The sequence below is a fragment of the Euphorbia lathyris genome, chromosome 9 (assembly GCF_963576675.1).
Source record: "Euphorbia lathyris chromosome 9, ddEupLath1.1, whole genome shotgun sequence".
Taxonomy (NCBI): Eukaryota; Viridiplantae; Streptophyta; class Magnoliopsida; order Malpighiales; family Euphorbiaceae; genus Euphorbia; species Euphorbia lathyris.
Window position 1 is genome coordinate 17,273,374 of NC_088918.1, and position 14,971 is coordinate 17,288,344.

The 14,971-nt window shown below is 33.5% G+C and overlaps 1 protein-coding gene across 1 annotated transcript; it reads right to left on the bottom strand.

Annotated features, from left to right (window-relative positions):
• Window positions 1-13,895: 13,895 nt before the first annotated feature.
• LOC136207208 (rapid alkalinization factor) lies at window positions 13,896-14,696 on the bottom strand. Its single transcript, XM_065998521.1, has one exon. The coding sequence runs from the start codon at window positions 14,449-14,451 to the stop codon at window positions 14,041-14,043; it is 411 nt and encodes a 136-aa protein (XP_065854593.1). The 5' UTR covers window positions 14,452-14,696; the 3' UTR covers window positions 13,896-14,040.
• Between the last annotated feature and the right edge of the window lie 275 nt (window positions 14,697-14,971).

Here is a 14,971-nt window from a genome sequence, read left to right on the forward strand (position 1 = left end):
TTTATATATATTGGATGACGACTTTGTTTTCTTTCCATTAGTGGATTAATTTTCTATCTCATCATCCAATTATGAAAAAAACAAAGTAATAGTTATTTTGTCAAAAACAAAGTAACCATAGCTTACACTTTTAAATATGAATATACTAAATTGATATTTGAGGTTAACCATGCACTCTTTTGATGGTTTTCTTTCTATGTACACTAAAATTTAAATTTGAAACATTTTTAGCATTTAAACAATCTTAATAAATATTTTACTATTTCTTTGGAAATATTTGATATCATCCCAAAATGGGTCAGATATAAGTTAAATGTAATTATGGTTAAGTACAAATTAGTGGTTATAAATAGATAGTGACATCTATAACCTAAACAATTAGTCCATCTTAGAGTAACCTTAGTGGATGTAACACCAAAAGTTACGAATGGTTACATATCAGCATACAAAAAATATCCATAAAAAACAATCATTAAACTATTTATTACTTATAAAAGTTAAAAATTAAAGACTTTAAATAATAAAAGTTACCCTATTAGACAATTAAAAACCCGCAGCAATTTAAGAGTGGCAGACAATGGGACCTTTCACTGTCTGCCACTTAGTATTTTACAAAGGAAGCTAACCTTACATATATAGAGTGTGCAATACACTCGCCAATTTTTGCACTTCAAAGCCTTACGTGAAGTTGAGACTCTCACTTGTCTATTTTATTTTAAATCTGGTTTTTTCAAATTGTATGTTACAACTGCAAGGAACTTACCTTGTGTGTAATGGTTGGGTGTTACAAGCTTGTTTATATAACAAGCTTGTAACACCTAGTAATGTTGCTCTTATTAGTAGGAGAGAAAGATAAGTAGCCTCCTCTCACGCTTCCAGGTGTCCTCCTTTCTCTCTCAGTCTCACAGGCTGCTCTTAGTTTGTGGACCTATCGTGTCTTCTCTCGATCAACCTCGGGATAGTTGATCCGTGACTGGTAATACGAAGATCGTGATTTCCGTTCTTCCACTGCAATCAACTCAACAGGTTTCTACGCTAGGTAAACTGATAACCTGTATTTGTATTCGTTTATATATGTGATATAAACCATCATTGGTATCAGAGCCACATATCTTGTGTTTTGTCAGTTTGAATCCAATGATATGAAGAAATACATAGAATTTGTCTGTTATGATTAACATATGTGTTAGATCTCTAATATATGTATTAGATCGGTGATTATTGGCATGTATACGTGTTGTTTAGACTGCTTTTTTCTTCAAAAGATGGCACTAGAATCGCGTAAAACACTGTGTTTTGTGATTTAGGAATTTTAATTTTGAACAATGTGAATTCCAGTCTTAGTAAAGAGTGTATGACTCTCAAACTTTATTTTTTGTTCATCGTATAACTAATGTGGCGAGAGAACCAAAAAACATAAGAATGAAAAAAGTTACAAGAGGAAAAGATGGTGGGAAGATGGCACGTGCAACACACACCCCTATGGCACGTGTAAAAGCAATGTGTCGCGCGCCGATTGGTCTGTTGTGCGACACGTGAAAGAAATCACCCAACCAATGCACGTCGCATGGCTTAAGTGTGGCGCATGCGTAGAAAACTTCATCGGCACATGGTGACGCATGAATGATCCAGACAACAATGTTTGGCTTTCATTTTTTATGATTTCCATTTTCACAATTTTTCTGATTTTTTAGTGCATTTAATTTAATTTTTGGATGGATAGAATTTTTTTTCCCAAAATGTTCTAATTTCTTTTAGAATTACATAAAATGAATTTTAATACCCGAAAATCATGAAAAATGTTTTTAAAATTCCAAAAAATTATTGGAACAATTTTGGTGAGACTGAAATCCATTAAAATTAGTTTTGATCAAAAAAATATTCGTGTACGTATGCTATTCTTTTGATTATTTATAAAAGACATTCATATATGTATATTGATCTTTTAATTATTTGTAATATGTTTCGATAATGAGCAAAATAATTCGAGTTTTGTATATTGTTCATTTTTCCTTAATATTTAGCAAAAAGTGTGAAATTTAAAAAAGGAAATTGAAAATTGTAAAATGGAACAAACTGTTAGATGATATAATTTTGAAGTAGCAAGTGTTTGAAAATAACTCAAAATGCAAAAGCTGATGTCATACTGCATCTAGACCGATGATCTTGCCATAGGGCAAGATCACAGACTTTTTTTTCTTCAATATGTTAAAGAAATCCATTCAAGCACCAGTGCTCCCGCACTTGTTAATTTCGTGATGATTCAGAAGTCAAAGATCATTATGAACGAGTCGAAATTAGATATGTGAAACGGTTGAGCACTTTAAAAGATAGGCCTCTCTTTTGCATAACATTCAAACTATAGAGAACTTTTGTTTGCATCTTAGTACAAAGGAGAGTTTATCCGAATTTTGATGGTTTTACACAATAAGGTTAATACATTGATCTCGGTCAAGATAAATGTTATTATTTAGTTAATAATAACGAACTTTATTAGTTATTTCCGTTAGTGTAGAATTTTACATTAGAAACTCTTAGTTAGTTTCTTAAAGTTGTGCTTTTATATATATATATATATATATATATATATATATATATATATATATATATATATTAATATTGTTTATTATTTATAATTTATTCTTTAAGAATAATTAATTAAATAAACTTTAATTCTATTCGTGAATGATATTAATGAGTATTGAATAATAATCCAAAGTCATCATAAACCATTATGTTGTAGCTCGAACTCAGAAAATAGGAACAGACCGAACAAAATTAAATGGGCAGAGTCGCGGACAATGTCGCTTTCTTTAAGACGTTCGCGGAACTGCCGGAATTTAGCAAACAGTATGAACTCCGGTCGCCTCCAGGATAAAACAGCCCTCTTAAATACGATTTTCGTATTGCACCGTACGAAAATCGTTCTGTATACACTCTCTGTTTAACTTGCTCAGTTTTCGAAAAGATAAAGAATGAATGAAAAGTGAATTGTATATGAAGGCAGTCTCTGATCACCTATTTATACAAGAAAAAAGAGCTGTTGAGAGCTCTGATTTCATGGAGAAGGTGGAGGAGGAAAATCAGGAAGACTGGGTTGGTGAAGACACGTTCAGAGCAAAGTAGACGTTGTGAATAACGTTCACAAAGACTGAATCAAAATGTAAATAATTAAATAAAAAATTATTTCCGAAATTAAAAATAATAATAAATAATATTATTATTAATAATAATTTTTTAATAAAAAATTAATCATTTTACACCACACCACACCAACCCAGCCCGGTTCGGTTCGGTTCAGTCGGACGGACGGCGCGCGTGTGTGGTGGTCAACCAAAGAGATAGGTCATCACCCTTTCACAAAAGTGGGTACCCCTTGGGGCACACCCCAAGCATGTGAGGACCTTCCTTATAAACATCTCCACCAAGTGCTTTGAAAGCAATGTGGGATGTTTTTCACTTGAAAAAACTTAAAGACACATGCATGGGCCAATTTCATAAATTATAAATGGGCCAAGCCCAACAATCCCCCACTAGAATTTTTGAAATCGTTTTACTGAGCAGTTACATAAGGTCAGACATAAGCAGAGTTATCTTTCGATTTGAACCTTTACGTAGTGAGTACAGTTCAGATTTTACTCGAGTGACTCGTAGTCTTGAACTCTATCTCTGACGTATATCACGCCATAACCTTTTCAGAGTGTAGTTCTAGTAGCCCGTGCGTTTATGGCCTTGCACGTCTATCCCGGTTTAATGAATGCTCTAGAGTTTTGCCCTAAACTCATAAAAAGGGGCCTCACTTCCACATTCATATAGGCGAGTCTATCAAAAGTACTCTTGTAGCTATGTACTTCACTCCAAATGGAGTATAGACTTCATTAAGAGTTTCTATTATCTCAACCTCAAATCGCTTCAGGATATTCATGCTTCTAATTGCATGATCTGACTTATATTACAACACAACTTGTTATTACCCTTTGAACCTATTTCTTGGGATCTCCAGTCTATAGGTTGGGTTACCATTGTGTGTAACTCATCACTGTAGGGGCATAAGTCCCATACTCTTTGCCGTATTATGGACTTTCTCTCTAGCTAATCCTTTCGTCAAAGGATCGGCTAAATTCTCTTATGAGCGTATGTGATCCACTCTAACAGCTCCTTTAGTGAGTAGCTCTCTCACAGTGCTGTGCTTACGACGTATCTGTCGTTTCTTATCGTTGTAATAACGATTCTGAATCTTAGCAATAGCCGCGGTACTATCGCAGTGGATCAATACAGCTGGAATCGGTTTTTCCCATAGGGGAATCTCAGCTAACAGACTTCTCAACCAACCTGCTTCTTCACTAGCCATAGCTAGTGCAATCAGTTCTGATTCCATGGTTGATTGAGCTAGAATAGTCTGTTTCTTAGACTTCCATGAAACAGCACCACCGGTTATATTGAAAATATAGCCACTAGTAGCCTTGGAATCATCTGATAAGGTATTCCAGTCAGCATCACTATATCCTTCAAGGACTGCTGGAAACCTTTGATAATGTAATCCAAGTTTCATGGTTCTTTTAAGGTATCTCATGACCCTTTCTATAGCATTCCAATGCTCCACACTAGGTCTACTAGTAAATCTGCATAGCAATCCTACGACATACGCGATGTCGGGTCTAGTACAATCAGTGGCATAACGAAGACTGCCAATTATGCTAGCATACTCTGATTGTCTTACACTGTCTCCAGTGTTCTTAAAAATTTTTATACTAGGGTCATAAGGTGTACATGCAGGTTTACAGTCAAAGTAGTTATATTTCTTTAGTATCTTCTCAACGTAGTGAGATTGATCTAAAGAAATTCCAGTTTCAGACCTAGTTATCTTTATGCCAAGAATGACGTTCGCTTCTCCTAGATCTTTCATGTCAAAGTTCTCACACAACATTGACTTAACAACATTTACAACATGAATATTAGATCCAAAAATAAGCAAGTCATCGACATATAGGCATATAATGGTGCAAAGACCATTTTCATATTTATAGTAGATACACTTATCACTTTCATTCACCTTATAGCCATTTGAAATAATCAAGTTGTCAAATTTTGCATGCCATTGCTTAGGTACTTGTTTTAGCCCATATAAAGACTTATCTAACTTACATACCTTATGGGCTTGACCAAAGACTACAAAGCCCTCAGGTTGATCCATATAAACCTCTTCTTCTAGTTCACCATTAAAAAACGCAGTTTTAACATCCATTTGGTGCACTACTAGATTTTGCACAGAAGCAATAGCAATCAAAACACGTATGGACGTAATCCTAGTGACAGGTGAATAAGTATCAAAGAAATCAACATTTTCTCTTTGTCTAAAGCCTTTAGCTACAAGGCGAGCCTTAAACTTATCTACTGAACCATCAGGTTTCAGTTTCTTCTTAAGGATCCATTTACAACCTATTGGTTTACAACCTGGTGGTAACTCTACTAAGTGCCAAGTTTGGTTTGACTCAAGTGAGTCCATTTCATCATTAATGGCTTCTTGCCATAAATCAGCATCTAATGAGGTTAAGGCTTCTTGTATAGTAAGTGGATCCTCTTCTACTGTGAAAGCGTAAAAGTCAGAACCAAAGTCTTTAGATACTCTAGGTCTCTTACTTCTCCTAGGTTCAGATTCCTCAATCTCTTTTTGTACTATAGGTCTAGTAGCAGGTATGCTACTATATGATGCACCCCCACTATTTCTCAACTTAAAAGGAAATCTATCTTCATAAAAGTCAGCATCGTTCGACTCCAATATGACTTTTGCATTCAAATCATAGAACCTATATGCTTTGCTATTCATAGCATATCCAATAAACACACATTCATAAGCCCTACTAGCAAGTTTGACTCTCTTAGGGTTAGGAATCCTAACATAAGCCAAACAACCCCAAGTTCTAAAATATGATAGACTAGGCGTTTTATTTTTCAAGATCTCATAAGGAGAGATTTTGCTTCTGGATTTAGGGACCCTATTTAGCACATAGCAAACAGTCAAAAGGATTTCTCCCCACCAATGTGAGGCGGCACCTGAACTAAGCATAATAGCTACTACAGATTCGGTAAGTGTCCTATTTTTCCTTTCAGCCTTTCCGTTCATTTCTGGTGAATAAGGTGATGTGGTTTCATGTATAATACCATGTGTTTTATAGAAATCAATAAACAGGCTAGAACCATATTTTGTGCCTCTATCGCTACGAAGTCTCTTAACTTTCCTATTGTATTGATTTTCTATTTCAACTATGAACAACTTAAACATGTCAAACGCTTCACTTTTATTTTTCATAAGATAAACAAAAGTAAAGTCAGAACAATCATCTATAAAGGTTATAAAGTACCGTTTGTCATTTCTAGTCAACTTTCCATCTAATTCACATATATCTGAATGAATTAAATCTAGAGGTTCAGAATCCCTAACAACAGATTTATGAGGTGTTTTTGTGATTTTTGCCTGACTACAATAATCACATTTAAGAAATTCATTCAGATTCAATTTTAGAATTAATCCTAAGTTACTCATATTTTTAATGATTCGCTTATTAACATGACAAAAACGAGCATGCCAAACATTAAAAGTACACAAGGAGTAAACAGAAGCATTCACTTTATTAATCTCAACATTCAACTTAAACATGCCTTCAGTAGCATAACTTTTTCCTACAAATACATTGTTCTTAGTTAAAGTAAATAAATCTGCTCCTATAGTCTGAGTAAAACCAGCCTTGTTGAGTAGATAGCCCGAAACCAAATTTTTTCTCATTTCTGGAGTATGCATCACATCCTTCAAAGTTAAGGTTTTTCCAGATGTGAAGTTCAATTCCACACTACCAATTCCAGCAACAATAGTGGTATGGGAATCACCCAATAACACTTTCTTATCTTCGGTCACAGCACTGTATGTTTTGAACATACTTCTATCATAGCAAACATGGCGAGAAGCACCAGTGTCTACCCACCACCCATCTGATCCACCTATGAGGTTGATCTCAGAAATCATAGCAACAAAGTTATGTTGCTCTTCAGTCAGGTTAACACTAGGAGTAGTGTTTGGCCTGTTCCTGCACTTACGTGTCATATGACCTGGTTTCCCACAATTAAAGCATAGGAAAGCAGCATCATTTCTAGGTGGTAGTTGATGTGGCCTATTTTGGTTCCTTTGAAGGTTCCAATTCAAATTAACTCGGGTGTTGCGGTTTTCGATTGGTTTGCGGTTCTGATTCTTAAAATTCTTTTGAGTGGGTTTCAGAACCGCAGTGGACATTTTAGTGCTATTAGAAACAATAAGCACTTCCTCTTTTAAATCTTGTTTTCGAGCTTCCTCCTCAATTCAGAGGCGAGTAATCAAACTTTCCATCGAAAATTATTTTGTTTTGTGCCTCAAAATATTTTTAAAATCTTTCCACGAAGGAGGCAATTTGTCAATTATGACAGCAACTTGAAATTGATCGTTTAAAGGCATACCTTCTGAAATAATTTCATGTGCTATCTTCTGTAAATCATGAGATTGAATTTCCACTGACTTGTCATCAGTCATCTGGAATTTGAGGTAGCGACTTACAGCGTATTTTTTCGATCCGGCCTCCTCAGTGTCATACTTCCTCTGCAGAGCTTCCCAAATTTCTTTTGCTGTTTTTTCTTCAGCAGTGTAGTAATCATACAGATCGTCAGTCAGTCCATTGAGTATATAATTTTTGCACAGAAAATCATTTTCTGTCCATCTCTCAGCAGCACGAACAGCAGCACGAACATCTGCCTCGTCACCATCTTCAGGAACAATTGGTTTTTCCGAAGTCAGAACAGAAGCTACCTTCTTTGTTGTGAGGTAGAACAACATCTTCTGTCTCCATCTTCGGAAATGAGCTCCTTCAAACCGGAATGGGTTGTTAATCTCAGCAATCCCATTTGATTGTTCGGTAGCCATCAGCAGTAATTGAATCGTCTTAAAATTGTTGTAGCTCGAACTCAGAAAATAGGAACAAACCGAACAAAATTAAATGGGCAGAGTCGCGGACAATGTCGCTTTCTTTAAGACGTTCGCGGAACTGCCGGAATTTAGCAAACAGTATGAACTCCGGTCGCCTCCAGGATAAAACAGCCCTCTTAAATACGATTTTCGTATTGCACCGTACGAAAATCGTTCTGTATACACTCTCTGTTTAACTTGCTCAGTTTTCGAAAAGATAAAGAATGAATGAAAAGTGAATTGTATATGAAGGCAGTCTCTGATGAAGACACGGGTTGGTGAAGACACGTTCAGAGCAAAGTAGACGTTGTGAATAACGTTCACAAAGACTGAATCAAAATATAAATAATTAAATAAAAAATTATTTCCGAAATTAAAAATAATAATAATAATTTTTTAATAAAAAATTAATCATTTTACACCACACCAACCCGGTCCGGTCGGTCGGACGGCGCGCGCGTGTGTGGTGGTCAACCAAAGAGATAGGTCCTCACCCTTTCACAAAAGTGGGTACCCCTTGGGGCACACCCCAAGCATGTGAGGACCTTCCTTACAAACATCTCCACCAAGTGCTTTGAAAGCAATGTGGGATGTTTTTCACTTGAAAAAACTTAAAGACACATACATGGACCAATTTCATAAATTATAAATGGGCAAAGCCCAACACATTAACAACACTCTTGTAATACGTTACAAGACAAATTATATCCTGTAACTTGGTTCTCTATGCATAAATAGCTAGTTAGAAAATTAGACTGTAAAAGGTAATTTGAGACTCTGCTACTCTCATTTCATATTGAAGTTAACTCATGCAATTAAAATTTATATTCTAGACCAATCTTCTATAATTGTTTTAGCTTCAAAAATATGTCGTTGTTGAACAAAAATTTAAATCTTCATGCAGAGATACTTAAATCTAAAAGTATTATTAAAATTCAATATGCTCTAGAAGAGCAAAAGGCTCACATAGCCTTTGGAGTTAGTTATGACTAAACACGTAAAAGAGCCATAATTAAGCATAGAAGGGACCAAAAGACTCATGTCGCCTAAAATAAAAGGATTCCATAGCTCGAATCATCTTGCTTAATATAATTATATTATCATCGTTAATAAGTTTTGTGAGTGTGAGAATAAAAGCATCTATAGACTGCTTTGAAGGACAAACACAAAGACACGACTCTCAAATAGCTCTATTCTTGGACGATCGACACTTACCAAAAATGTCACAATCATACTACGTTGAAACCTTTAAGGGTGACCTCAAATATGACCATTGACCTTAATGATATTGGTCACAAATTGACCAATAAGCAGAAGGTCCAAACTGATATTCCTTCCTTACCTAATAGTTAGGAGCATTACCAAGATTCACCTAACATATACAAAGAATCAAGACTTTCAATGATGTTGTTAGCCACCTCAAACTTGAGTAGGATTGTCTACCATCAATTTAGATCGATTTATTCAATTGAAAATAACTCACAATGATCAAGACAAAAGGCATAAGCACTTCATTAGTATAAGTAAAAAACGAGCTAAAAGAGCTTCAGAAGATGACATAGAAAAGGAACAAGAAGTCAAATATTTCACGAGTGAAATGGTTCAAAGGCCTTTTAAGGGAATCATGCAATAGGTTGCAAGTTTGTTTCAAAAGTATCATATACCACATGATAAAGGGTCGAGATTCTTCCGTCAAGTTTTAAGTTGTCTTAGTCGGATCAAGAAGGATATATGTATAGGGATGGCAACGGGTAGTGTACATGCGGGTACCCGACACTACCCGACCCTAATGGGACTACCCGTACCCTGTATAAAAGGGTATGGAACGGGTATGAGATCAAAATCATTACCTGTTAGGGTAATGGGACGGGTATGGGAATACCCCATAGGGTACCCCGTACCCGGTACCCGTTACCCGTCATAAAAAAAAATTATATTAATAAATATCATTGTTTTTTAGATGTAAGATGTGAAATTTAAACCCCAACCATTTATTTTTCAACAATTGAGTGATACCACTAAGCTACTTTATTCTTATTAATTAAGGTTCGTTTTATTCAATTTTTAGATTGATGATTTATTAAATTTATAGTTTGTTAAATTTATATATTTTTTTTTTTATTTATTGATTCTTAACGGGTAAGGGTACTCGCGGGTATCCACGAATTAAATGGGAAGAGTATGAGATGCAAAAAGTATACCCGTTAGGGTAATGGGACAGGTACGGGTAATTAAAAAATAAAAGGGTAAGGGTTTGGGAATGACATTACTCGCGGGTACCCTACCCGTTGCCATCCCTATATATGTAGACAACAACTCAAGAATTGAAATATGAGAGGTCGAAACTTGTAGATCAATTCTGCATGGTAGTTGGACATGGTAGTTGGACCCTTCCCCCACATTATATCGTATTGGTTCTCGAGATTTAAAGAAATATGTTTTCTGTTATAACTATGTTGAACTTAGGACTCAAATATTATCTTAAGGGCAGTAGTTCTAATGTTGTGTTTAGAAAAGTATATTTCATAGTTCTAGTGAGGGTTATGAATGGTCTGACTGTTCTAAATATTGAGTTAGGAAATGATGTTCCCTACTTACTATTTGTTCTCCTATATATAATAAAGAAAATGATGTTTTTAATGGTATGCTAAATTAGATCGTGTAGGCTTAGATCGAATAAGTCGGTTGGCCAAAAAGAGTTTACTAAGTAGTTTAATTAAGTTGAATTACCTAATTTTTTCGCTGCAATTAACTCAATAGGTTTCTACGCTAGCTACGAGAGGTAATCTGATAATCCGTATTTATATTCGTTTATATATATGATATAAACTTTCACTAAAGAATGGTATTTATCATGTTAATCGTATTACGTGATTTATATATTAAATACAATTATAACTGCAATAAAAATCATAATTGTATCAAATATCTCGTATTAAAGTAAATTTTCCTTGTAAATAGTGGATTTAATATATAATTACATATGGGAAATTACAATTCTTCTCATTTGACACTCTGAACTTATATTTGACCTATTATACGTATTTCAATTTATCAATTTGGATCTATCAACATCTAAACTTGTCAATTTAGACCTTTAATATCATTATTTGATGACATAGCGTGCAATATTTTGTTAATCTTTACTAATAATAGGTGACAAGTCAGTAGATAAAGACGTTGAAGGGTATAAATTGATAAATTCAAATATATAATAGGTTGAAATATAAATAAAGGGCCCCAAAGGTAAAAGTATAAATTAAAAATAAATAAATGCAGACGTGTAAATTAAGCCCAAATATTGTATAAGAAAGTTTCTACCTAATTAGGTGGTGTAAATTACATCCATGACCACTAAAATTTATCCATTTTAACACTATAACCATTGAATTTTAATTCTTAACGATATGGCCACTGAATTTTATATTTTTTAATATTGGTGGCCATTTTAACTACTTAAAATAATTGTTAATAACCTTGAAATGAAAATATTTGAGAATTAAAGTTGTTCAGAACGATATTTACCATGAAATTACATTTTTTTACTTTCCAAAATCACATTTTTTGAGATTTCTCTCTCTAGAAATCCATTCCCTCCTAACCAAACAACACCTAAATGACCTCAAAATGAAATTTTGTAAGAATTAAAGTTTCTTAAAATATTATTAACTCTTCGAATTTTTTATTTTGAGGCCGTCAATGATCATTTTGAGACATTGAGTGACTACCGGTATTAAAAAGTGTAAAGTTCGATGGTCATACTGTTAAGAATTGAGGTTTAGTGGCGACAATGTTATAATGGTAAAGTTCAGTGGGCATATGTGTAATTTATCCCTTCTTAAAATGACTGTTAACCTTAAAATGAATTAAAGTTGTCCAGAACGATATTTACCATGAAATCACATTTTTTATTTTCTAAAATCACATTTTTTGAGATTTTCTCTCTAAAAATTCACTCTCTCCTAACCAAACAATACCTAAATAATCTCAAAATAAAAAAATTCAAAAGTTAAAGTTCTTTACTCTTCGAATTTTTTATTTTGAGATTGTCAACGGTCGTTTTAAAGCATTGAGTGACCATCGATGTTAAAAAATATAAAATACAGTGGAAATACTATTAAGAATTTAAGTACAATAGCCATAATATTAAAATGGATAAAGTTCAGTGGCCATGAATGTAATTTACCCTAATTAGGTGCATCACAGCTGAGAGGAATATTGTTATATTAATATAGTTTCCCCCTCTTTCTTAATCATTCAATTTTATTTTAATTTTTGGCCTTCACACCAACCAAAAAACAAATAAAATATTTTATACAACAAACCAATTTTTGCTTTACTCCTTTTACTTTTCTTTCATCCCAAAAAGAAAAAGGCAGCAACAGAATCTTTGATTGATACTCAATTTTGAAAAACATAATTTCTTTCACTTAATTATAAAAATTCACCAACCTCAGTTTTTACATTTCTCTTACTTACTTAAATATCATAAATCAATTAATTATTTTAAAATTTATAATAATCAAATTTAGGTTTTGTTACTGATATTAATTAGTCAAGAAACCTCGGTTTAATGGTAAAACGGCTTCACTTACATCTGGAGACGGAATAGGGTAAGAACACTCGTGAAACTAGTATTATTCGACCCTATTAGAATTAGCAGAATCAGGTGTAGAAAGATTTGGAAAAGTATGAAATCCAAAATATTACTCATGATAGGTACGAGACAGGTATGAAATTATCCTTTCGAGTACCTGCAATATATCAAAATAAAGATTATCATTGCATAAAATAAAATATTTATTTTTAGTTTTTTTTTTTAATTTCTTGAATTTTTTTCTCGATATTTTGAATAATTTAAAATGTTTGTTAAATTTGTGAATGGTTTATTAAGATTATGTTTTGTTAAATTTATAATTTATTTGTTTTATGTGTTGTTTTTTAACGTTTAAGGTTGCCCCGCAGGTATCCGCAAATTAGATGAGATGAATTCGCGAGATTCAAAAAAGTATACTCGTTAAGGTAATAGAGCGAGACAAATAAAGATATAGAATTGATATTACCCGCGGATACTCTATCCATTGTCATCCCTATCTACACCTTGATATTCACAAAGATTATGGGTATACCACATAAGAAGGAGAATTTCGGTCAATATTAATCTTCCTTTATAAGTAAAAAAATAGTAAAAATAAGCTGATTTTTCTTCAAAAATAATTAAAAACAACCATTTATCGATCCTAATCAAACACTTTACATCTATTATTTGAAGTGAAACAATAAAAATTAACTATGAAAAGAGAATAAAACTTTGTATCTACAACTGTTATTGCCGTAAACGGTTACTGTTAGCCAGCCAAAACGGATTGATATCCTTTTCGAAATAGCTATCAATAATTATTTTTCACTCTCAATTAACACTTTTATTCTACGGTTAAAAAAAAGAAACTAAAGAGATATTTGTTTAGTCAATTTTCTCTAAAAGAGAATTTTAGGTGTTTGGTTAGTATAACCTCTGATTTTTCAACAACAAACTGTAAACAACAACGAATCCGAAAAAAGCATCAAATAATCTTCCATCGTCAAATCCTAATATTTTTTACTCCAAAAATCAATCAATCAATCAAGGAGGAAAAATGTACTATGAAAAAAATTGACCTTCAATATATAGACTTTAAAGCAAATCCTATGCAATTGTATATATAAAGAAAAAAAAAATTGACTCCAAAAATCTAATTTTAGCAAAATTACCTCTGCATGATGGAAGTAAAAAGAATTTAAATAAAAATTCCTATTATTCAAGAAATAATAGGAATAATGTAGATCTTTATTTAGTCCTAATTACTGAAAGAATAATGTAAAAAAAATGGCAAATATATAAATAAAAAAAAAAACATTTCCAAAAAAATGAAGAACAAAATAACAATAATCTTTTACAATATAAATTTATGAGAAATGAACAATATTTTCATTAATAACAGAAATTAAGACCATCAAATAAATGGGGTAAAATAAATAATTAAAAATATATATTATGAAGAAATTGAAAGAAATCAACTCCTGCACCTTGTGATAGCGCTGCAGCCGCGGCTGTAAGGGTTGGCCTGAGCACCGGGCTGACAATTGTAGTAGGAAGCGCCGCGCCGGGAACAGGGGACAGTGTTCCTCTGGAGCGCACCGTAGCTGATGTAGTTGGTGGTAGCTAAAATGCGCCGACTGATCTCTGAATCCATCTGAAACTCCTCTTCCTCCTCCCCCACTACTGTTCCTCCATTACTGGCCAAACACTCTGATATTGAACCTTTGCAGGAGGAGGAGGGAGATGATCTGATAGGTACCCATCCTAGGTAGCTCCCGTGGTCCCCACTCGATTCGACGGTGGATGTTGATGTTGCCATCAAGATCATGATGGATAGAACGGCGGAAATCCAGATTGATGAACGAGATGTTAATGAATCTGCCATTTTTGAAACAGATTTTGGAGAAGATGAAGATCGAAATGGAAAATCTCTCTCTCTCTGACTGATTGAGAGCTTCTTGATTGCAGGATTTTGTGAGTTTCTTTCTTCAATGGAGGGTTTTGATTTTTGAAATTTTCTCTATGGGTGTTTGTTTGATGGGAAAATGGGAAATGGGTGTGAAAATTGTCTGTTTGTTTGGGTGTGCAGAGACTCTGGTAAGTCTCTCTCTATATTCTTTTTCTCTTAAGAGCAACAGAACAGAACAGCTAAGGGTTTTATAATTAAACAAATTTCAATTATTGACTTTCACTTCTCTCTTATTTACAAATATGCCACTAGACTTCTTCAAATTATGTTTCTCAAAAAGCATCACCACACCAAACACTTTTTTTATGGTCTTTGGATTAATTAAGTTATTAGTATTTTTATTTTTAGTTATGTTTAAAAAAATTAGAATTAAACGTTTTTTTTAGAGAAACGACCATATATTAAATAGAATCAGAATACAAAGATTAAACAATGA